The sequence below is a fragment of the Microcaecilia unicolor genome, chromosome 2 (assembly GCF_901765095.1).
Source record: "Microcaecilia unicolor chromosome 2, aMicUni1.1, whole genome shotgun sequence".
Taxonomy (NCBI): Eukaryota; Metazoa; Chordata; class Amphibia; order Gymnophiona; family Siphonopidae; genus Microcaecilia; species Microcaecilia unicolor.
Genome location: NC_044032.1, coordinates 258,119,480 through 258,144,699, shown reverse-complemented (window position 1 = coordinate 258,144,699; position 25,220 = coordinate 258,119,480). Strand labels below are relative to the sequence as shown.

Below are 25,220 nucleotides of genomic sequence, written 5' to 3'. Positions count from 1 at the left end.
TTCTTCAGGAGTCTTTCGTGCGGCACTTTGTCAAACGCCTTCTGAAAATCCAGATATACAATATCAACCGGCTCCCCATTGTCCACATGTTTGCTTACCCCCTCAAAAAATGCATTAGATTGGTGAGGCAAGACTTCCCTTCACTAAATCCGTGCTGACTTTGTCTCATCAGTCCATGTTTTTGTATATGCTCTGCAATTTTATTCTTAATAATAGCCTCCACCATCTTGCCCGGCACCGACGTCAGACTCACCGGTCTATAATTTCCCGGATCTCCTCTGGAACCCTTCTTAAAAATCGGAGAGTAACATTGGCTACCCTCCAGTCTTCCGGTACTACACTCGATTTTAGGGACAGATTGCATATTTCTAACAGTAGCTCCGCAAGTTCATTTTTTAGTTCTATTAATACTCTGGGATGAATACCATCAGGTCCCGGTGATTTACTACTCTTCAGCTTGCTGAACTGACCCATTACATCCTCCAAGGTTACAGAGAATTTGTTTAGTTTCTCCGACTCCCCCGCTTCAAATATTCTTTCCGGCACCGGTGTCCCCCCCCAAATCCTCCTCGGTGAAGACTGAAGCAAAGAATTCATTTAATTTCTCCGCTACGGCTTTGTCCTCCTTGATCGCCCCTTTAACACCATTTTCGTCCAGCGGCCCAACCGACTCAATCTCTATGTCCCAATTCTTCAATCCTCTTACATGCCTGTTTCGTTTCTATTTTCGCCTCCCTTTGGAGGTCAAACGAGGCATTCAGTTGTATTCCCTCTTTACTGCACCCAACTTCAAACCAATTTATTAATCTTTCTTACTTTATATATCACTAGGAAAAAAGGCCCGTTTCCGAGCGCAATGAAAAGGGCGCTAGCAAGGTTCTATAATGGTAGGGGCCTACTCCCTCCGTCCCTCCGAGCTGCTTGCCTGCCTCCGTGTGACCGTCGGACGTTGTTCGTGGTTCGCTCTATGTGAGGGGTTTTTTTTTTTTGCTGCGCCTCCGTGCCTGTGCCGTTTCCATTTCGGCCCGCGAGTGTCATTGCTCTGCCCGCGATGTCATCACGTTTTGACGCGAGGGTGGTGCAGACACTCATGGGCACACCGGATATCTCGGGCGCCTCAACTTCCGTGGAGGCTTCATTAGAACATTGGGGTTGCCTTTTATATATAGAGATGTTTCTCTTTATCTTACAGGCTTGCCTCGGGAGGATTTCTCTTCTGGGATCAGGAGACAAAATGGCGCTGAGACATTCTACAGCGTCCTGCCTTATCGCTACCTGAATTTCTATTTAAGTGTTTTAGTGGATATGCGTCATTCAATAAGTCCCGTCCATTCTACTTCTTTATTTAATCCCTTTGGAGCCACTGTACTCCATTCAAATACTAATCTTTGTTCTAACTTCATCATTTTACGTAATGTGTCCCCTTTCTGATTATTGGCAAATTCTGCCAAGACCACAAATTTTAAATCTTGCATGGAATGATTTGTTTTTACCCAATGGTCCACCAGTGGGGCTTCAATTCTTTTCAATTTTATATTGCTCAAGTGCTGTGCCAATCGATGTTTTATCTCTTTAATTGTCTGACCTATATATATTAAGTTGCAGAGACACCTAATAGCATATATTACTGCACTAGAATTACAATTAGTTCAGGTATTCAAATAAAACTGTCGGGGTTTATTTTGATTAGGTATCTGTATCCATGCTGTCTCTATCGCGTGTGGGCAATATCTACACCCACTATAGCATGAACGTCCTGGTAATTCTGATTCTTGTTGAATTTTCGTTTTAACCAATTTCTCCCCTACGTTTTGCCCCCTTCTAAATGCAAATCTCGGATGACTCTCTAACCCTGCGTGTATCTGTAATATGGGCCAGTGTTTGATAATAATTTGTTGCACCTTTTCCGAATTTGGAACATAAGGCAGTACATATGTAAGTATAGGTTCTGTCTTTTTCTCTTTTTTGCACAGTAACCAGGGACGATGGGCGTTCAAGGCTCTTTTATGAGCCCTATGGATAATTCTATTTGAATATCCTTGCTGTTGAAACCTTTGTTTCAGGTGTTGAGCTTGATTCATATATTCCTATGTACTCGAACATATTCGTCTTATACGTAGGAACTGGCCTACCGGGATGCCTTTCTTTAACAGAATGGGATGATGACTATGGTAGAAACTATTATTAAGAACAAAATTACAGAGCATATTCAAAAGCATGGATTAATGAGACAAAGCCAACATGGATTTAGTGAAGGAAAATCTTGCCTCACCAATCAATTACATTTCTTTGAAGGGGTGAACAAACATGTGGATAAAGGTGAGACGGTTGATATTGTGTATCTGGATTATCAGAAGGCATTTGACAAAGTACCTCATGAAAGACTCCAGAGGAAATTGGAGAGTCATGGGATAGGAGGTAGTGTTCTATTGTGGATTAAAAACTGGTTAAAAGATAGAAAACAGAGAGTAGGGTTAAATGGTCAGTATTCTCAATGGAGAAGAGTAGTTAGTGAGGTTCCCCAGGGGTCTGTGCTGGGTCCGCTGCTTTTTAACATATTTATAAATGACCTAGAGATGGGAGTAACTAGTGAGGTAATTGAATAACTTTGTGTCATCAGCAAATTTAAAGTCGTTAAATCAAGATTGTGAAAAATTACAAGAGGACCTTACGAGACTGGGCGTCTAAATGGCAGATGATGTTTAATGTGAGCAAGTGCAAAGTGATACATGTGGGAAAGAGGAACCTGAATTATAGCTACGTCATGCAAGGTTCCACGTTAGGAGTCACTGACCAAGAAAGGGATCTAGGTGTCGTCGTTGATGATACATTGAAACCTTCTGCTCAGTGTGCTGCTGCGGCTAAGAAAGCAAATAGAATGTTAGGTATTATTAGGAAAGGAATGGAAAACAAAACTGAGGATGTTATAATGCCTTTGTGTTGCACCATGGTGCGATTGCACCTCGAATATTGTGTTCAATTCCGGTCGCCGCATCTCAAAAAAGATATAGTGGAATTAGAAAAGGTGCAGAGAAGGGCGACGAAAAAAATAAAGGGGATGGGACGACTTCCCTATGAGGAAAGGCTAAAGCGGCTAGGGCTCTTCAGCTTGGAGAAAAGACGGCTGAGGGGGAGATATGATAGAGGTCTATAAAATAATGAGAGGAGTTGAACGGGTGGATGTGAAGCATCTGTTTACGCTTTCCAAAAATATTAGGACTAGGGGGCATGCGATGAAGCTACAATGTAGTAAATTTAAAACGAATCCGATAAAATTTTTCTTCACTCAACATGTAATTAAACTCTGGAATTCGTTGCCAGAGAATGTGGTAAAGGCAGTTAGCTTAGTGGAGTTTAAAAAAGATTTGGACGGCTTCTTAAAGGAAAAGTCCATAGACCATTATTAAATGGACTGGGGAAAATCCACTATTTCTGGGACAATCAGTATAAAATGTTTTGTACATTTTTGGGATCTTGCCAGGTATTTGTGACCTGTATTGGCCACTGTTGGAAACAGGATGCTGGGCTCGATGGACATTTGATCTTTCCCAGTATGGCAATACTTATGTACTTATGACTAGTAAAATGCAATAATGTATTTCTGTTTTCTTTCTAAACACTGTTGTGCTAAATTCACCATCCCTATATTGTATCCTGGTATCCAGGAAATCAATGCTATGTCCTCCAACATTTATTTATTTATAGTACATTTCTACCCCACATTTTCCCACGCATGCAGGCACAATGTGGCTAACATAGGATAAGCAAAAATGACAATACAATAAGAGAAATGGTAAGACACAAAAATTAGGCAAGGAAGGGGAAGGGGGCATAACAGTTTCAGGGTTAAGTAAGTGGGACTATTGAGCGGTAAGGGTGTGAGGGGAGTAGACCAATCCAAATAGATGGGTTTTCAGCAGCCTCTTGAACATTTGGTGATCCATTTGCAGTTTTAAGTATTCCGGCAAAACATTCCAATTCTTGGCACAGGAGTATTGGAAAGACGAAGTGCAGATCTTCTTGTATTTGACGTCTCTGCAATTTGGGAAGTACAGGTTGAGATACGACCTCGAGGTGGCTACTGCGTTTCTGGGTGGGAGGTCGATAAGGCGAAGCATATATTCCGGAGCTTGCCCGTAAATGATTTTATGAGTTAGGGAGCAAATTTTGAAAGAGATACGTTCCCTCACGGGCAACCAGTGGAGAAGGAAACGCAGAGGTTGAGCATGCTCAAAACATGACTTTCCCAGGATTAGTCTTGCCGCTGTGTTTTGTGCAGTCTGGAATTTTTTCAGAAGATATCCATGGCAACCTGCGTAAATCCCACTGCAGTAATCTAGATGAGATAGCACCAACCAATATTTTCATCCACTCGATGTATGTAAATCAAAAATTCCTCTAATTGTTCACTATTACCTCCCCATATTAGCAAGACTTCGTCTATATACCTTTTCCACTGCAGTATGAAAGTTGCGTATCTGCTGGTATAAACATATCTTTCTTCATATTCTGCCATGTAAAGGCAGGCTACCGTGGGGGCTACAGTAGCCCCCATGGAGACCCCCTTAATCTGTAAATAATACTGATTTTCAAATCGGAATAAACTTTTCTTTATCATTAGATTTGCTAGTTGTTTTAAAATTTCCACTTGGTCCAGTCTCATCATCTGCTGTTCCAATCTTCTATATACCATCTCCAATGCTGCCTCTTGAGGAATGTTCATATATAACGCGGTTATGTCTAACGTGACCATTTGAATGTCCTGCCCTCTCTCTATATGTATTGTTTGTAATACATTCAACAAAACTGTGGTATCTTGGATATAGGACGTGATTTTAGGTACTTCAGTGCTTAAATGAAAATCTAAATACTGGGATAGGGGTTCTAAACTGGATCCTTTACCATTTACTATGGGTCGTCCTGGGGGCTAATGAGGCTTTTGTGGATTTGGGGGACAAAATAAATCTCTGGAACAGCTGGATCCGCTAGCCATAAGTATCTAAATTCTTTTGATATGATACCTTTTTGATTAGCTGTAATTAATACCTCCTTAATTATTTTTATGATATCTTTTGTGGGATCTTCTACCAATGATTTATAAAACTGAGAATCCTTTAGCTGTTGCTCTGCTTCTAAATTATAATCTATTTTGTTCTGCACCACCTCAGCTCCTCCCTTATCTGCCCAGGAAATTACTATTGTATTATCCTCCTGTAATTCCTTCAAAGCCCCTCTCAACTGTTTTGATAAATTGCTGTATGCAAATTGTCTATTTTCTTCCATCTTCTCCAAATCCTTCAGGATCCATTGTTGAAATATATCTAGAACTGTGTCTATGGGTCCCGCTGGGATCCATGTGGATGGTAGGTGATATTGATCCGAAAACGTCTGTTGTACTGTATCTGACTCTACTGTGACCTCTTCCCTTTCTGAAAAAAATATTTTTAACCTTAGTTGTCTGAAAAACCTGTACAGGTGTTGACGCATTGTGAATCAGTCAAACATCTGTGTAGGTACAAATGTTAATCCCTTTTCCAATAATGCCACCTGCTGGCAAGTTAATAATTTAGATGATATTTTAACTACATTTAATGCTGTTTCCTCACTTGCCACTTCGGCCGTGCTCCCTGTTCTGAAGGCTTGATTTGCCTGTCCAGTGGTATTCGTGTTTCTGCTAAAAAAGCCATTTGAACTGGTGCACTACTGTTTTCCGTGGATGGATAGAGCTCATAAATCAAGGAGGAAAAAAGCAAAAAAAGTAACGTTCATAAATACATCAAGTGAGTCATCAGAAGGGGAACAAGAACAAATAAAAGCAGTGGGGGGAAACAGTGGTTCCAAAGGGATTAAATAAAGAAGTAGAATGGGCGGGACTTATTGAATGACGCATATCCACTAAAACACTTAAATAGAAATTCAGGTAGCGATAAGGCAGGACGCTGTAGAATGTCTCAGCGCCATTTTGTCTCCTGATCCCAGAAGAGAAATCCTCCCGAGGCAAGCCTGTAAGATAAAGAGAAACATGATATATAAAGTAAGAAAGATTAATAAATTGGTTTGAAGTTGGGTGCAGTAAAGATGGAATACAACTGAATGCCTTGCTTGACCTCCGAAGGGAGGCGAAAATAGAAACGAAGCAGGCATGTAAGAGGATTGAAGAATTGGGACATAGAGATTAAATATATTGAAAGATACAACCACAGAAATTAGACAATACTAAGTTTGTGTTTCAAGACAAGCTTTGGAATTGACGGTACAGCAAAACATAAGATTGAATAATAAAGGAGAGACTATAACCAAAGGGAGTTAAAAAAACAAAAGAGCTAATGAAGCAGTAGTAAGAGGAGACTTGATAGATTGGGATTAACCAGATCCAGGAACTGTTTGGAACATAATCTACTATAATAAAACTCACCCTCAACGTTCTGAGGACACTGACGTCAGTGAAGCCAAGCCACTGACAACAGTTCCTTCAGGTTCAAAGGTTCGTGGTGGTGAAGCCACCAGGCCCCGCCCTCGCGTCAAACATCATGACATCGAGGGCGGAGCAAACGTTGAGGGTGAGTTTTATTATAGTAGATAAGATGCACCGATGCAACAAGCAGCAGCAGCTCTCTGCCACCATTTGCTAGGAAGTACACGTTTACCTGCTGCTTCACATACCCAGGCTGAAACATCCCAAGCCCGCCCGCTCGCACCGCAGCAAACCGACCACTGGCACTCTGAGGCACCCGAGCTCTCCCGCTGCCACTCACAAACACCGCAAAACCACCCCCAGCCAACGAAACGAAACCACAGTTGGCTGATCGCTCAAACTTGCAGCGCGGAAAAATCCAAAGCCCGCACCAAAGCAAAGCAACCACTGGCACTCTGAGACACACGAGACGTCCCGCTGCCACTCACAAAAGCGAACCCGCCCGCAGCCAAGGAAACAGAAAACCCGCTATCTTGCTATGCACACAGGAGAAAAAAAAACAACAGGTAACAGGAAAGTCTTCCCCCTCACTCCTATGGACTGACCCTTCCCCCGCACCACGCTCCAAGTAAAAAAAAAAACCCACTTCCACTTTCTGACACACAGACACGAGCAGACAGAAACACATACAAGGGCAGCTATACTACCACTCAGACTTGCAAAAACCAAACCCACCCCCCCACGTCACACACAGACACAATTTCAGTATAACAGAGACACACTCACACACCTGCACCCACCTCACCCCCTTTCCCCACCAAAAAAAAAAAAAACACACACATTTATTGACATTAACACTTCCACATTCCCAGCCTGAACGATGGTGTGAGGGAGCCTGCCTGACCGTGGGAGTGGGAGGGAGGGAGGGAGAGAACCAACCTGAACAAGAGAGGGAGGGAGGAAGGAAGGAAGGAAGGGGGCCCACAACCATGACAGGCGGAGGTAGGGGAGGCCACGACCCTGAAGCTGGGAGGGGGGAGCGGAGGAAAAACTGGAGGGGAACGGGAAAGGGGGAAGGAAGACAGGGGGGAGGCGGAAGGAGGCCAGGAGATGGAGGGGGGCCCCTGCCACACACTCTCAGTCTCTCTCACACACACACTCTCATTCTCACACACACACAGTCACACACTCGCACATTCAATCTCACTCTCTCTCTCTCACTCTCTCTCTCACATACTCTCAATCACAGTCAATGTCTTTCTCTCTCTCACTCTCACACAGTCTCTCACACTGTATCACATTCACTATGTGTCACACAGTCACTCACACACTCTCTTGGTCTCATACACTCAGTCTCACAGAGAGTCTGTGTCTCACACACACTCTCTCGCACACACTGTATCTGTGTGAAACACACTCTCACACTGTCTCACATACGCACTTGCCACGCTCTCATTCTCACACACACACACTCTCTCTCACAGACACTCGCACCCAGACTCACTCTCTCACACACACACTCGCACATTCACTCTCTCTCTCTCACACACACACAGTCACTCTCTCAAACATACACACTCCGTGGAAAACCTTGCTGGCGCCCGTTTCATTTGTGTCAGAAACGGGCCTTTTTTACTAGTATAAAATAAAAGCACAAGGAAAGCCATCAGTAGGAATTTCAAGAAGACATCTTATGGACTGGAATTAATTAGCTTCATAGATAGTTGTGAATATACTCAAATAGGAACTTTAACATCAGAAAGTGGTTTACAAACATTGTTGAATATGTATAGACTTACTATTCAAAAAAAAGGTTCAAGAAAATGTATAGTCAACATACATAGCTTGTGAGTGAATGTGGGTATGATTGAGAGTAAGGAAAAATATATTGTACCAAGTATTAAAATTGTATTGAAGTTGTGATATTAATAAACATTGGAATAAAATTATAGTGATTACAGTAAAATTAATGCATATTCATTATGGATATCCTGAAAACTGGACTGGCCAGGTAATCTCTGAGGGCTGCGTTGAAAACCACTGCTCTAGGGAGTTTTTTTCACAAATGCTTGCTTAAAATCTGGCTCCAGGAAACATACAACAGTTAAAAATGACAAAAACATGAAAACAAAAGGACAAAACAATAAAATACTCAAATATAAAAAATAAACCCAACCTTAAAATCATATTTAAAATGATACATAAAATTGTGCAACCAAATAAAAAAATGTAAGCGTAATCAAAAAGCACTGTTTAGAAAGTAAGCGACAAAGAAAGACTACCTCCAGATGTCTATGACATCACTGATGCACTTTAATGGTCAAAATTATCAGCAGATTGCCTTATCCGTTGTTTTTCCTTGCTAACAAGAAATTGGAAAAAGAAACATAGGGAAGATGCTTGTACGCCTTCCCTAACCTTACCAACATATGAGGAAAGTGGCTAGGATTCTTCGGCCTGGATAAGAGACAGTTGCGAGGAGATATGATGAAGGTCTACAAAATCCTGAATAGGCCAGCTAACCATGAATCAATTGTTTACTCTTTCAAAAAGTACTACTACTACTTATTTCTATAGCGCTACTAGACTACGCAGCAAAAAGTACCAAGATTAGGAGACAAGCCATGATCTTTCATTACACAATAACCTTTCAGTGAGTACATAAGCTTTTGAACTGGTTGTTGATTTGTTTTATAACATTCTCCAACTTGTTAATAGCCCTGGATGTATGTAGCATAATATTTTGCTGCTTCATGGGATTCTGCCAGGTACTTGTTACCTGGCTTGGCTACTGTTGGAAACAGGATCAGAAGGAAGGTACAACTCTTACATGCATGCTCTTAACATTCGTTAATACAGCAGTGAGTCCTAGACTCAGCAACTCAGCTCCCTTCTATTTATTTAAGATTTATTTACTAATAATAGGTAAACAAGTCTTTGTTTAGGACAATTTGCTTAATTGTTATTTCCTCTGTACTAATTACTTAAAGGCTGTATTACACTTTTGCAGTATGATAATTTCTGTAATAAGTATATAAAAATTAATAAAAATTATGAAACATAGGTAAACAAATACACAAGCAAGCAAAATAGATTTTGGATTAGCTCCTTTCTATGATCCGATTTCTATCCTGTTCTGTGACATGAACCCATATACAAGCTAGCCCTTCAAAAACTACACCAACATTTTGATAGCAAATGAGAAAATAAAATAAAAAAGTGAATCTGCTTCACTAGTGTTAGGAAAATAAACAATCTTTAAAAGTTGCAACATCTATCACTAGACCCCTACCAAAACTAAATACATCCATAAATAAATGATGAAACCAAGGAACAATGGACAGGAAGGTATATTTTCCCTCTTCAGAAGAAAATAAATAACACAAGGGCAAAACCGAGTCTTTGCTTCGGTCTTTCCCCAAGAGTGAGCGTGTATGGATATTATCTGCTATACTATAAGTATACAGAGACTAGGCATGCGGAAAATGTGACAGTAGACAGCCACCTCTCCCTCGACAATCACACCACATCCACCACAAAGAAAATGTTCACAATGATGTGGATACTGAAACGCGTAAAACCATATCTATCCCAGAAAAAAAAAACATTCCAGAATTTAGTGCAATCCATGGTACTTACCCATGCTGATTACTGCAACAGTATTTTCTTAGACTGCAAAGCCTATATCCTAAAAAAAACTTCAGACCTCCCAAAATACAGCAGCAAGACTCATCTTTGGCAGATCACGTTTTGAAAGTGCAACTCCTCCCCATCCAAGACTGTACTGGCTCCCAATCAAAGAACGTATCAATTTCAATACCCAGACTTTAATCCACAATATAATACACGGAGAATCTCCAAACTATATGATAAATCTGGTTGACCTTCCAGCAAGAAACATGTCTGAACCCTCATGAAAGTACCTCAACCTGCACTACCCCAGCTGTAAAGGTCTCAAGTACAAAACTTATTATGGATCCAATTTCTCCTTCCTGGGCAGCCATATATGGAACGCTCTCCCTAGACCTATCCGAGCAATCCATGACCACCTACCATTCAGAAAAGCACTAAAAACCCATCTATTCAAACAAGCCTACCCAAAAGACCCAGATTAATCTCATGAACCCATCTACCTTACATATACTGAAGAGAAAACGACATTGACCCAGAATCTATCTCCCACCTTACCCTCCTACATAGTAACATAGTAGATGACGGCAGAAAAAGACCTGCATGGTCCATCTAGTCTGCCCAAGATAAACTCATATCTTGAATTTGTACCTGTCTTTTTCAGGGCACAGACTGTATAAGTCTGCCCAGCAGTATTTCCCGCCTCCCAACCACCAGTCCAGTCTCCCATCACCGGCTCTGGTACAGACCGTATAAGTCTGCCCTCCCCTATCCTAGCCTCCCAACCACCAACCCCTCTTCCCCCCACCTGCTCCGCCACCCAATTTCAGCTAAGCTTCTGAGGATCCATTCCTGCTGCACAGGATTCCTTTATGCATATCCCACGCATGTTTGAATTCCGTTACCATTTTCATCTCCACCACCTCCCGCGGGAGGGCATTCCAAGCATCCACCACCCTCTCCGTGAAAAAATACTTCCTGACATCTTTTTTGAGTCTGCCCCCCTTCAATCTCATTTCATGTCCTCTCGTTCTACCGCCTTCCCATCTTCCCATCATCTCCTCTCTATCACCTGTCTCTACCTACCTACCTAGTGGTTAGGGTGGTGGCCTTTGGTCGTGGGGAACTGAGGAACTGAGTTCAATTCCCACTTCAGGCACAGGCAGCTCCTTGTGACTCTGGGCAAGTCACTTAACCCTCCATTGCCCCATGTAAGCCGCATTGAGCCTGCCATGAGTGGGAAAGCGCGGGGTACAAATGTAACAAAAATAAAAATAAATAAAAAAATTTACTACCCATCCTTATATTATGTTATACTTAATTTCCTACTTTACATAACAAAATTCTGTGTTACCTATTACTATGTAAGCCGCATTGAGCCTGCTTTTAGTGGGAAAGTGCGGGATACAAATATAATACATAAATAATACACGGTGGGGGTGTACAGATACACAACTGTAGTTGGCCACTGAGCCAGCCAGCTAGGATTAATGGTGAGCAGAGAAACTGGGACGAGAGAAGACCCCAAAGACACTGCCCCAATTATTTAGTGGCCCAGCAACCGCGATTAGGAGGAGGAAGGGGTGTGTGACAGTGCCTGGGAGCAAGAGGGACAGAGGGTATTACTTTTAGGAGATTGGGGGTGGGGGGATGTTGGAGGGGCCAGGCTCGTGCCTCACCGTCGGTGCTGCTGCGTATCTCCGTCCTCCCGATTCCTCCTGCACCTCTTTGGAGCTCGCCTTCTCTATCCCCAGCTGCACCGAAGCCTCCTTCCGCCGCCATGCTGCCGACTGTGCAGAGCCACAGCCTAAGGGGGGGGGAGGGGTTGTACGCTCAAGGAGGAGGGTAGATAAAAGAGGCAAAGTGACGTCAAAACGTTGAAGGCAATTAGATTACTCTCTATGTCCCTTTCCCCGCGCAGCCGTCATCTCCGTACTCTCAAAACAAAGCAAACAGATCCATGAGGGGCTGGCATCCACGTTGTCGTTTTTTGTTTTTTTTATTATTACTGGTAGCATTTTTATGTGATCCCACTCATATTTTCAAACATGCCAGCTTGTGAAGTATACGGATGTGCAAGAGGAAGTATAATAATGGAATAACTTTTCATAGGTAGAATAGTCATTTGATATAAACCGTAGTCAGTGTGTCATTTGGCAAGGCTGGTTATAGGGACACACACACACAGCAGGGATTAGGAAGGGAAGGCTCCTCCAAGAAACCGGGGAAGACGTATATTGTAAATCAAACCTTTATTCCAAGTTACATAGTGAGTCGAGTTTTTCACTGTGTAACTTGGAATAAAGGTTTAATTTACAATATACGTCTTCCCCGGTTTCTTAGAGGAGCCTTCCCTTCCTACTCCCTGCTGTGTGCGTTTTCTTGTGTAGGATCCTAGCGTACCTCCACCTTCTTGGTGGCATTTTCCTCTTGGTTTTAGGGACACCCTAGCATGTGTTATATTCTTGCAAAGATTTTTTTTCTTCTGATAAAGGGTCACTAAAACAGACATCATATTATGAGAATCAGGTGCTCAACATTCAGAGTTTCTATCTATTTATTTATTTACTTATTTATGACATGTATATCCAGTGCTTTTTTTTTTTTTGTGCCGGTACGCACCGGTATGGCATACCAGCACCTTTTTTGTGAGGTCCGGCTCACCCATAGGCGCCAACTCCGGTAGTTCACTCCCTCCCTCCCTCCGAGTTCCAGGGACCTCCTCCCCTCCCTCCTTCCGATGACCCTGGAACTCGGAGGGAGGGAGGGGGGACCCTGGAACTTGGAGGGAGAATTACTGGACATGGATGGGAGGGGAGAGCAGGGAAGAGAGAATTGCTGGACATGGATGGGAGGAGAGGGCAGGGGAGAGAAGAGAATCGCAGGACATGGATGGGAGGGCAGGAGAGAGAGGAGAATCACTGGACATGGATGGCAGGGGAGGACAGGGGGCAGAGAAGAATCACTGGACATGGAGGGGAGGGCAGGGGAGAGAGGAGACATGCTGGACATGGATAGAGGGGAGGGAAGAGGAAGGAGATGCACATGGAGGGGAGGGCAGGGAAGAGAGGAGAAATGCTGGAAATGGCTGAAGAGGAGAGCAGGAGATAGAGGAGAATTGCTGGACATGGATGGATGGAGGGGTTGGCAGGGAGAGAGGAGAAATGCTGGACTTAGATGGAGAAGAGGGGAGAGAGAATTATTGCTTTATATGGATACAGGGAAGGGAAGAGAGAAGAGAAATGCTGAACATGGATGGAGGAGAGAGGAGAAGTGCTGGACATGGATGGATGGAAGGAAAGAAAAAAGAAGAAGATGCACATGGATGGAGATGAGGGAAAGGGAAGAGAGGAGAAAAACTGCACATGGATGGAGAAAATAGGCAAAAGTTGGAGCCACATTATACCTCCTCCAGTCAATTCCATGGAGGAGGACCCAGCTTTTACTTATGGATGTAGGGCAAGAAATGAAGAAGAAAGGAGGAAAGTAAAGAAATAAATGGAAAGGAAGCCCTGGAAATGGAGTTCAGAGAACAGATAGAGAGCAGCAAAATAAGAGACTAGGACCAATATGGATAGAAAAACAAAGTCACCAGACAACAAAGGTAGAAAAAATCATTTTATTTTCTTTTAAGTGTTTGGAATATGTCCAATTTGAGAATTTACATCTGCTGTCTTATTTTGCACTGGGTATACTGGAGCTGCAACAGCTTATAGAAATTATTTATAATGAAAAAAAATCATGTTATTTTTTTCTCCTATACTAGTATAATATTCTCAATGATATCTGTTTATATGCGCCATGGCTGGCATAAGGGGTGGGGCTAACATGGGTGTGGCTATAATAGGGGTGGGGTCATATGTGGTGACCCCGCCCATAATGAGTACCGGCACCTTTTTTTCTACAAAAAAAGCACTGTGTATATCCCACATCAAATATAAATTAAGTTGAAACTTGGGAGCATGTGGGAACTTGCTCCTTTTGTTTTGTGGATTGCAGTGATACATTATAAAAATGCACTTGCTATTTTTTATTACTCTTATTTAAAAGGCAGTATTGAATAATGAGGTCAGAGCTACCTTTAAGCAAAAGTCCAAAGTCAGTCTAAATGTGCCAACATTGTCCAGTTCAGCACACTATTAGCCACCAAGGTCATACAAAGTTAATTATGTTCAATGAAAAATAAATCTGTTGGCTGAGGATACTATGTGAATATTCCATCACTGTTTCATTATTGCTACCAAGTATTACATATTAAGGGCATTTCCTTTAAACCACAGGAAGACTGGCTGGCTGGCTGGGTTCACATCGGGCTCTGCAACTTAGATTAGATAAATACATTTTCTGCTTATTTACAACCCAAACTTTGCTAACTTCTGCTCAGTCTGTGTTGAGGCACCAGTCCTCAATTTTACTCGGAACTTCTTTCATTTATTTTTGGTTGGAGAAAGGAAATTTTATCTCCCCTAAATAACTCTCCTCATGCACTGAGACTGGCGCTGGATCCTTATTTACATCTATCCTTCTTTTGGGACAATAAAGAAAAGCCTACAGTAACCTGCATCAATTGGACCATCCAGGGATATGAGAACCAGAAACTCTAAAGTTCAAACCTGCAATCCATGAGTTAAGAAACTTATTTTAACTACTTAATCTAATTCTATAATTCTGAATCTTTTAGATTCCTTAAAACTAAAGGAAACCTATGCACTGTCTCCAAGAATTTCACATAGAAGTGCTAAGTGCAGCCATTTGTTTCTCTATTTGATGGAAGACTTTGCTAACTGATCTGCATTCAAGTTAACTTGTAGCTAAGAAAAGCAATGTTTAGGACTGTTTAACTGCATTTATCAGAAAAGTTAAACTTATTAAAAAGCAGAAGATTTGTGGAAGTTTTAAAACCAGAATCTTTGAGATACTGTGCCAGCACTGACCACATTCCTAAGAGCATTCAAATCAAGTACCTTCCTTTTGTCTTTCAAGCACCTTTCCCTGCTCAAGACTGGAGCAACCCCTCCCCTCTGGGTTGTCAGCAATCAAAGCCAGAGAAGTCCTAACTGTTTTGTATTGGCATACATTTTTAAGCAAGCATAAGAAGGATAAAGAAATGAAATTAGCTTAAAGTGACTGTTGCAGAATTGACCAGAAACTTTGAAGCAGGATATCAGAGTGAGACAGAATCTTTCAACTTGAGTTCTTTGTGTTGCATCTGTCACACCTCTGTGCTAATTACATTGAAGGTGCTCTGAAGTTCCCCTCCCTTCTTCCTCCAGCCAAAGCCAGAAATCTGAGCCCTGAAGATCCTCTGAGCAAGTAGGGTGGGAAGCAATTAGTTGCTATGAGACTGATTGAGGGAGGACCCTGACTCAGAGCTACTCTCCCCCCTCCCATCTCCTCTGCTCATTATCTTATCACTGAAACCTGATCTAGTACTGATCTCAACAGCTTGAAAGGCAGACCCTCTTCCTAAGTCAGTGAAGAGAGGGAAGCAACGATCAGTAGCCCACAGCGAAAAGAAACCAAAATGAATACCTTCAAACTACTCCTAATAATCTACTCCTTAACACTGATCCACTTACACTAACCACCCCTCTTACTGAAAGTAACATTATGCGCATACTATACAATCATCAATGATTGATCAGATACACCACACCTCAAGAAACTGACAACAACTTAAACAAAGGAAGACCACCAACATGTGGACAACCACCACAGAATGCAAAGAAGGGTCCAAACAAACTCACCTCAACAAAGAAACAACAATTAATAAAAGTCCACACAATACCAAACTTAGAAGACCCATTCCAAACAATCCAAGTGCGCTACATCAACGCCAGATCCGCAGTAAACAAAACAGCAATACTAACAGACTGGATCATGGCAGAAGACCTTGACCTACTCTTCATCAATGAAACCTGGATCCATGACCAAAAGGACCCCATAATCCTAGACCTATGCCCTCCAGGATACAAAATCACACAGTGGACCAGAAAGGAAAAGAGAGGCGGAGGCATAGCACTAATCTATCGATCCCACTTTACCACCGAAACCACTGCCGAGTCCATGACACCTCAACTTGAAATGGCCTCAATCAGAATCCACAACAAAACCCTTCGCGATCATTTGAATTGTGTCCTGTTTTACAGACCTCCAGGCAATTGGAACGAAGGCCAGACTAACTTCATGGACTTCATTTCAAACACATGTGTAACCAATTCCAATGTACTAATAATAAGAGGCATCAACCTTCACTTAGAAGACCCAAACTCAATCAACGCACAAGAATGTAAGGAATTCCTCCAATTATGGGATCTCAAATGGCCACAAATGCAAGCAACCCACGTCAAAGTGATTCAATTTTGTCCCTATCCAGTAAATACAAAGCAGCATATAAAATTAAGCTAGCAAACAGACTTTCTCCAAACTGCTGCAGCCTCTCACACAGGCTGCTCACATATGCCAACATTGAATCACGCCTGCTGGTTTATGTTAATCCCCTGACACAGACCCTGATAGGGCGAAACTTGGCCATATTGGGTGGTTAGAGTAAGAATGTGTTTTATCTGCGTTGAATAAATTTAGTTTTATTGCATTATGTGGGTCTGCTCCTTTTTTTTTGTGCTATTCTGGATCTTGCAGACTGCATGCCTGTGTGTGTTTTTGGGACCCCATGCATCAGGGCAGTAATCCAGAGGTGGATAATACTGTCCTGCACAAGTTACCAGCTAGACTGTAACACTAGTAGCAGTGTTAAAACTGTTTGCAGATTGGTTCATTCCAGAGACAAATCCAGTTTCTAAGAGGCACCAGTTTTGGCCTATAAATTCACCTGGACATGGCTAGCTCTGCTTCTTCTTTCAGGGGTTTGTCTCTGTGATATCACCATTCCCCAACCCTCTTTCCAAGAATGGCAGTTGCATTATTCTGCATTAGAACAAATTCCACCTTTTGTTGTTTGCCTATCGTTGAGCAATGACATAACTTTCAGGGCGGATTCTCATTCTTCTGAAAGCTACAATCATTGTTTCTGCAGGCCTCATCTTGCCTTCTACAGCCAGCTTAAAGATAAGGTGTTGGTTTGTGCCTCATTGTATAACTGGAAATGTCTGGGTGTGTCGTCAACACTTAAGTTTGCATATCAGGATTCTTCCTGGTCCTTTCTGCTGGTTTCTGCACTGTTTCTCCAGCAAAGAAGTACACTCTGATACCTTGTGCTCTTTTCTGCTTTGCAACAGTAGACTTTTGCAAACTGATACACTGCACCATCCCCCTAATTCTATAAAAGTTGCCAAAAATTGTATTCGCAGATTTAGGCGGGTCCACGATTTGTACACAATTTAATAGAATAATGAGCCAATTATTGCCAGTGACATAGCCAGAAGGCAATTTTTGGGTGGGCCAACAGGTTGGATGGATGGGCACTAGAGAAACACCTGCTACCTGATATGCCCTGTCCACACCCCCTACTCCTACCGCACACCTACCCCACTCCCAATAACTTCAATGGGAATAGCAGTGCTGGCCTCTGTGGCTGCAGGCCACATTGAGAGCTAGGGGAAATATAAGAGGGTGTACTCTTCATCCTCCACTGAGCCACGGTCCACCAACACACATAGGCTTCCCTTAAATATGCCCTAAATATTACAGTGGGGCCCTAAAATATCAATACATCTATCAAGAAAACTGAAGAAGCCAAAGTACTATAGAATACTACATAGAAAATTGATGCTCACAGAATACTTTGGTCACACACACAGAACACAAATGCCAAATACAGAATAAGTGACCACAAACCATAAACAAATTAAATCAAAATCCCAAGAGGCCAGACCTTGCATTTAGCAAAGCACAGAGAAATACAAAGAGATGAATTTTCTCCTATACTGTGCAAAATCACATGCAAGAGACAGTGTTAGGGGAGGTACAACTAGGGCAACTGCGTTTGGTCCCCTAGCCAGAGAGAACCCCAGGCCAGCTGGAAGCTGAAAAAGGTGCGTCCTATTAGTGAACTTTGGGGTCCCCTCCTAAATATCTGCCTTGGGCCCCAGCCATATTCTAACACCAGCTCTGGCAGGATGTACATTTCAAATCTGACATATTCTAGTCACAAAATAGAAAAATAAAATTCATTTTTCTACTTTTTGTTGTCTGCTCATTTTATTTTTCCAAGTCATGTTGGTCCAAGGCTCTGGTTTCTACATCCTTCTGTCTTCTCTTAACTCACTCACCAAGGTCTCATGTCCATTTGATATTTCTACTCTCTCTCCATATTCACTATCCATCTTCTTCCATCTCTGTACCTCTATCTTCCTCCATGTTTATCTCCCTTTCTCTGTGTCCCTATATTTCTCTGTCCAGCTTCTCCCTTCTCTTTGTCCCCAGTGCCATTATATCTCTACCCTCTCTGACCCTAACCCATCCAGCTTCTCTCCCTCTCACTCCCTCCCCTTTCCAGCATCTAGTTTGGTTGCTTGATTCCCTGCCTGGCCATCCACCCACCCCGCCCTCCCTTCCTTCCTTCCTCCCTCCCTCACACTGTAGGTTTAGTATTTGTTCCCTTTTCCTTCATCTCCTTGGTCTGGTATCTCTGTTTCCCTTCCATCCCTCCTTGCTGTACCAGCAGTTCTCTCCCTTCCCTCCAGTTCTCCTCCCCCTCTTCCTCCCACGTCCAGCAGCTCTTTCTCTCCAGCCCCCTCCTCCTCCCACATCCAGCAGCTCTCTCCCTTCCACCCAGATCTCCTCCTCCTCTTCCTCCAGCAGCTCTCCCTTCCATCCAGATCCCCTCCTACTCTTTCTCCCACATCCAGCAACTCTTTCTCTCCAGCCCCCTTGTCCTCCCACATCCAGCAGCTCTCTCCCTTCCACCCAGATCCCCTCCTCCTCTTCCTCCAGCAGCTCTCTTCCTTCCATCCAGTCCTCTGCTCCTCTTCCTCCCATGTCAAGCAGCTCTCTCCCCTCCAGTCCCTTCTTCCTCTTCCTCACTTGTCCAGCAGCTCTCCAGCCCCTTCCTCCTCTCCCTCCCATGTCCAGCAGCGTTCTCCCTTCCCTCCAGTCCCTTCTTCCTCTCCCTCCCATGTCCAGCAGCTCTCTCCCTTCCATCCAGATCCCCTCCTCCTCTTTCTCCCACATCCAGCAGCTCTTTCTCTCCAGCCCCCCTCCTCCTCCCACATCCAGCAGCTCTCTCCCTTCCACCCAGATCTCCTCCTCCTCCTCCTCTTCCTCCAGCAGCTCTCTCCCTTCCATCCAGATCCCCTCCTACTCTTTCTCCCACATCCAGCAACTCTTTCTCTCCAGCCCCCTTGTCCTCCCACATCCAGCAGCTCTCTCCCTTCCACCAGCAGCTCTCTTCCTTCCATCCAGTCCCCTGCTCCTCTTCCTCCCATGTCAAGCAGCTCTCTCCCCTCCAGTCCCTTCTTCCTCTTCCTCACTTGTCCAGCAGCTCTCCAGCCCCTTCCTCCCCTCCCTCCCATGTCCAGCAGCGTTCTCCCTTCCCTCCAGTCCCTTCTTCCTCTCCCTCCCATGTAAAGCAGCTCTCTCCCTTCCATCCAGATCCCCTCCTCCTTTTACTTCCACCTCCAGCAACTCTCTCCCTTCCATTCAGATCCCCTCCCTCCTCTTCCTCCCACATCCAGTAGCTCTCTCTCTTCCCTCCAATCCCCTTCCTCCCACGTCCGACTCCAGCAAAACTATCCCTTCCCTCCATCCCCCCCATCCTCCCCCCATAGGTCCAGCATTTACTTTAGTTCTGCCCTCCAGGCCCACTCATCCAACATCCTTCGCTCGCTATTGCTGCCTGCCCTGAAATTCTTCTTTGCCCCAGGCTCTGTTGCCTCGATCCCTACATTCTCTTTTTTGCCCGTCGCACAGCACTGCCATTCACACAGGCAGCTCCGCTCCCCTTTGCCGCGTCCATCTGGCCCTCTCTGATGCACTTCTTGTTTACATAGGGCCAGATGGACATGGCAGGGGGGAGCGGAGCTGCCTGTGTGAATGGCAGCACTGAGCGACGGGTGAAAAAGAGAATGCAGGGACCGAGGCAGTGGAGCCTGGGGAGAAGAATTATTTCAGGGAAGGCAGGCACGCAGGCAACGCTGAACGCTGCCTCCCGGACGGCTATACCTGGAGCCGCAGGAGAAAAGGCAGCAACAGTGAGCAAAGGATGTTGGATGGGTGGGCCTGGAGGGAAAGTGCTGGGCCTGGGCCCGTCCAGGTCCGCCCGTGGCTACGCCCCTGATTATTGCCAATAATTGGCTTTTTAACAAGCAATTATTGGCAGTAGATTTAATTGAAACTTACGTGTGTAAAATTTACAGGCGGCCCCTGAAAAAGGGGGCAGAGCAATGGGAGGCTCATGGGCATTTCAGGGTGAATTGAGGGTGTGGTTTTCAGTTACGCGCGTAAATATAGAATGTGGGTGCTCTGCACAGGTGCAGGCATTTGTACTACATTTTTATTGGTGCAAATGATGGAGCCTAAATTTACGTGAGACCTCTCCGCTTAAGTGTTATTCTATAAACTGCACCAAACTTCAGGCATGACTTACAGAGCACCACATAAGCGGGATTTTTTTGGCGCTGATTTTTAGGCATCATTTACGGAATTCACCCCCATATGCAGGACACATTAGGCCAATTCTAGAAATGGGCGGCCAAATTTACACGCACCTTGCACATATTAATGTACACAATCTATGAAGGTACCAGCAGGGCACCTATGCGCAGTTCTGTAAGGGTGCACTTAAGTGGCACAGGAAAAATTGGCACAAAACACGATTCTATAAAGGGCACACACCCTTTATAGAATCACACTTGGCGCCAATTCCCACAATTAACTTTAGGCGCCAGACTTACGCCTGGTGAAACTTGGTGTAAATCTTGGCACCCAAGTTAGGCACGCTGAGGCAGTATTCTGTAACTACACACTCAACTTTTCAGAATGTCTATGGCCATGCCCCCTTTTGAGTTACGTACTGGTAGAGTTAGGCACTAGGCCTTATAGAATAGTGCACAGCCAGATGCATACGTACATTTTAGTGGGTGCCAATTATCTTTAATAACTGGTTGTTAGCACCTAATAATTGATGTTAATTTGTGCGTTCATGTCAGGGGCATGCAAATCTAGTTACCATTTATAGAATCTGGAGGATAGTGGGTAATGCAAAGGGCAGAAGCCCCACTTTCCCACATTCCCCTGGATTATGTATAAAGTGTGACAAGTTGCGTGCATTAAATTGATAACAACCATTTATCAGAATTAATTGGAATTTACATTTGCTTCTTTTTAGGCGTATTCTAAAAAGATGAGCATGTAAATTGTAACGCGCATAGTTGAAAAGAGGGCGTGGCCATGGGAGGAGTGTGAGCGTATCGGGGACGTTCCTCTAATTTATGCATGTGTTTTGTGGAATTCAGGGGAATGTGCCTACATTTAGGCGCTGGTTTTGCACCAGGTTTTCAGTGGTGTAAATGGCTGCACCTAAGTGTAGGCATGTTCCCCAGCTCGTAAGCGGTTTATAGAATAGCGCTAAGTACTATTTTTGGGTGTGCCTATTTTTTAGACGCCATTTACAGAACCTGGCCCATAGCTTACAGAATACTGTAAGTTTTACATGTCCCTGCTTCATATGTGTGTCCATAGGTACGCCAGGTCCATGGCTGATATAACTGTAGGTGTATAAATGGATACTGGGTTACATTAGTATACAGAATCTGGGTGTCCAGGCACCGTTACAGAATTGGCTTTCACTGCCCAGCATCGGGCTTCTAATGGAGATGCCCATTTATAGAACTGCCCCCATTTAGGGGTTAATGTTTTGTTTTAGATCTTTTTATTAATTTTATCATAATTACATAAAGATGATAGTACATCAAAATGTATGGGAAATTCACAATATCAGATAATCTATAATACAGTAAAAGAGAAAAAAAAAAAAGAATTATTATAATTTGTCCACAATTGGGGGATCCAAAACTAGGAAATAAGTCAAGGTATCGAGATACACTTCAGAAAATAAAACATATTGTTAATTCACATTGTCCGGAAGAGGAGTTAAGCACCAAATCAGTTTGAAGCCTGAAGGAAAGTCATGTGTCAAAAGTAACTCCTAAGATTTTTATTGATTCTTGATGCTGTAAGGAGTGGCCATTAATTACTGCAAGGGAAAGAACACAAGGGCTCACTACCGCAGTATTGCAGTCATCATAACAGTTTATGCAAGACACGTGGAGCCTTCAAATGGTGTCCTAAAACCAGATTCAAATCCTTCACAAAGTATCTGGGCATATTACAGGTTGGGATACCTGTGTAACCTAATATCTGTTGACCATGACAGGGGTGGGGCTCTTTGTAGGCAAGAGTCACTATTTTATCTGTAGACACTGTTTATTAGGCTTGGGTTTTTTTGTGTACTGGGAAGTGGTGAGCGTATCTGCCTGTATCTGCAGTCACAAAAGATGCAAACTGTTTTATTACAGTCAGACACAGATGTCAGGGATGGGGCCTCCCATTTACTGCAATTACCTGTGGATTAAAATAAAGGTGCCACTGCGGGCTTGTTCCAGACTTTGCTGACATTTTTAAAACCCATAAACAAAGGTTTTAAACATCTGTTCTCTGTTCCACCTAGGACAAGCTCTGTTAAAAAAACAATGTATTTAAAGATCAAATAAACTTTTTTTTTTTTTTTAAAGAAACCCAACCTTACATGCAGCTGTACACTGCTTTTCTCAGTGACGCAAGGATCCGGGTTGAAACCTCCAGCTTCCTGGCTGCCAACTTCTTATTAACAAAGGAGCATTTGTCTGAGTAATAAATTCTTTTGTCTTCCTTCTATGGTTAATGTATTTTAGAGGTTTGTTTTGTTTTAAATCTTCTGGATCAAAAACAACAAGTAAATATATGAAAGGCCTGGAAATGAATTATTGACAAAGCACCCATAGGAAACAATTTAACAGAGAAAAGGGATGGCAAGAACACGCACACCCAGACATCCACATCTGCCTCCATTACTGTTTCCTCACCACCTTCTTGGTAATTTACTGCAGAGTAGAAATGGATAAAGAAACTCAGATTGTGTTGTGCACTGGTAGTAGTCTGTCTTTGGGGTCCTGTTACTAAAAACTGGCCTTAGTGTGTCTTACATGGGCTTTTCCCATGCACTAAGGCCATGTTTACTACAGCAGTAAAATGACCAATTTTCTATTTTTCCTATTAATGGTCATGTGCTAAAGTTGCCATTAGCATGTGATAATTAAAAAGAATTACCATGTGAGCACTTACCGACACCTATTTTGTAGGTGGTAATCCTATGCTAACTGATTAGCACAGGAAACCTACTCTCTGCCCCAGACATGCCCCTGGCAACCAAAAATTAAAAATACTTTTTTGTGCATGGTTAACACCATGGAGGTTGTATGACAGGAGATGGCCTGATGTCAAAAGGGTGTAGCTGCCATATTGTCGTTGTTTGTTGATATCTTATCTCAGTTATAGTTAGAAACATACCAGCTTGTACAGCAGTGGCGTACCAAGGGGAGAGGGCGGTGGGGGCAGTCCGCCCCGGGTGCACGCCGCTGGGGGGTGCTGCGGCGCGTGCCTGTGGGCTCCGACTTCACTAACTTCGCTCGTTCGCTGCAGCTCCCTCTGCCCCGGAACAGGTTACTTCCTGTTCCGGGGCAGAGGGAGCTGCAGTGAACGAGGGAAGTTAGCAAACTCGGAGCCCACAGGCGCGCACCGCGGCACCCCCCCCCCAGCGGCGTGCACCCGGGGGGGAGGGAAGGTGTAATTTCGTAGGCGGGGGCACGCTGCACCCGGGGGGGGGGGGGGGCGCATTGGCGATCCGCCCCGGGTGCAATCCAAGCTAGGAATGCCACTGTTGTACAGCATACAGATGTACACAGAGGAAGTATCATAAAGGAATAACCTTTTATCGGTTAGAGAGAAGTAATTAATTCTAAATCATAATCAGTTTCGAGGGGCTGGTAATAGGGACACCCTAACACATGTTTTATTAGTGCTGAGATTTTTTCACCTAGTAAAGGACAACCAAAACAGACATCATGTTCTGAGAAGCTGTCACGTCTGTGGCAGTGACCACCCTCAGACTTACCCTGTTTCTGGGAGTCAGTGGCTGTGCTGGCTTCTGCTTGTCTCTGTGTCTGTGTCTGTCTTAGTTTCTCTCTGGCTCTGTGTGCTGATTGCCCTACTGAATCTCACCTGTGTGGGCTATGCCTCTTCCAAGATGGCTTCCGCCTCCTCCTCTATGCCAGTATCCAAGATGGCTCCCGCTGTTCCTTCCCTGACTTCTCTGTGTGTCAAGCCTCTGTTTGGATGCAAGGTGATTGCTGCAGTGTGCCTCTGGTGTTGAGGGGCTTTATTAATCACTTAGAGACTACAGCCTTTGCCTTTGCATTTCGTCTAAGGGCCCTGGTATGTGGAGTGCTCTGTTCACTGCTACATTGTTTGCTCTGTGTATGTTTCCAGTGTATGACTTGTTAGCTTGGGCACAGCTTTGTTTGTTAGCTGGTGTATAGCTTCACTAAGTCTCCTGAGTTTGCTCTGTGTATGTTTCCAGTGTATGACTTGTTAGCTTGGGCACAGCTTTGGTTGTTAGCTGGTGTATAGCTTTACTAAGTCTCCTGAGTTTGCTCTGTGTATGTTTCCAGTGTATGACTGGTTTGCTTGGGCATAGCTTTCCTACTAGCTTATGTACAGTTGACTAGTCTTCTTGTGTTTAGCCTGCTGGTTTTCCGTGTGTGTTTCTTTTGCTTCTGGAGCTTCAGCCCTTGTTCAGTCTGTTGCCAGTACTCCGTGATACTGAAGCTCCAGCCTTAGTCTTGTTCCTTGACCTGACCATTGCTTTAAACCTGCCTACTGCCGGAACCCGGACATTCCCAGCCTGTCTGCCTTGCCTTCGCCTAGGTGCCAGGGGGCACTCCTGGATCCTCATTCCTGCTGTTCCTGCTTGCAAGTTCCAGTTCCAGTTTTTCCTGTAAGGCCTGCCGGCCGCCCGAACCTAAGGGCTCAACCCTCGGGGAAAGGTGGTTAAGCGTAGGTGAAGCCTAGGTCCAGTGTGTTCCAGTCCAGCGGGTTCCGGTCCCGTGGGTTCCACTCCAGTGTGTTCCAGTCCAGCGGGTTTCACTCCTGTATGTTCCAGTCCAGTGGGGCCACTCCA

At 43.9% G+C, this 25,220-nt stretch overlaps 1 protein-coding gene across 2 annotated transcripts in view; it reads right to left on the bottom strand.

The window, feature by feature from the left end:
- Positions 1 to 11,841, bottom strand: part of SLC35A2 (solute carrier family 35 member A2) — a 133,800-nt gene extending 121,959 nt beyond the window's left edge. For both annotated transcript variants that reach the window (XM_030194013.1, XM_030194014.1), the window contains exon 1: positions 11,725 to 11,841. In XM_030194013.1, the coding sequence (XP_030049873.1) occupies positions 11,725 to 11,827 (103 nt within the window). In that variant the 5' untranslated portion in view covers positions 11,828 to 11,841. The remainder of the gene's footprint in view (positions 1 to 11,724) is intronic.
- Between the last annotated feature and the right edge of the window lie 13,379 nt (positions 11,842 to 25,220).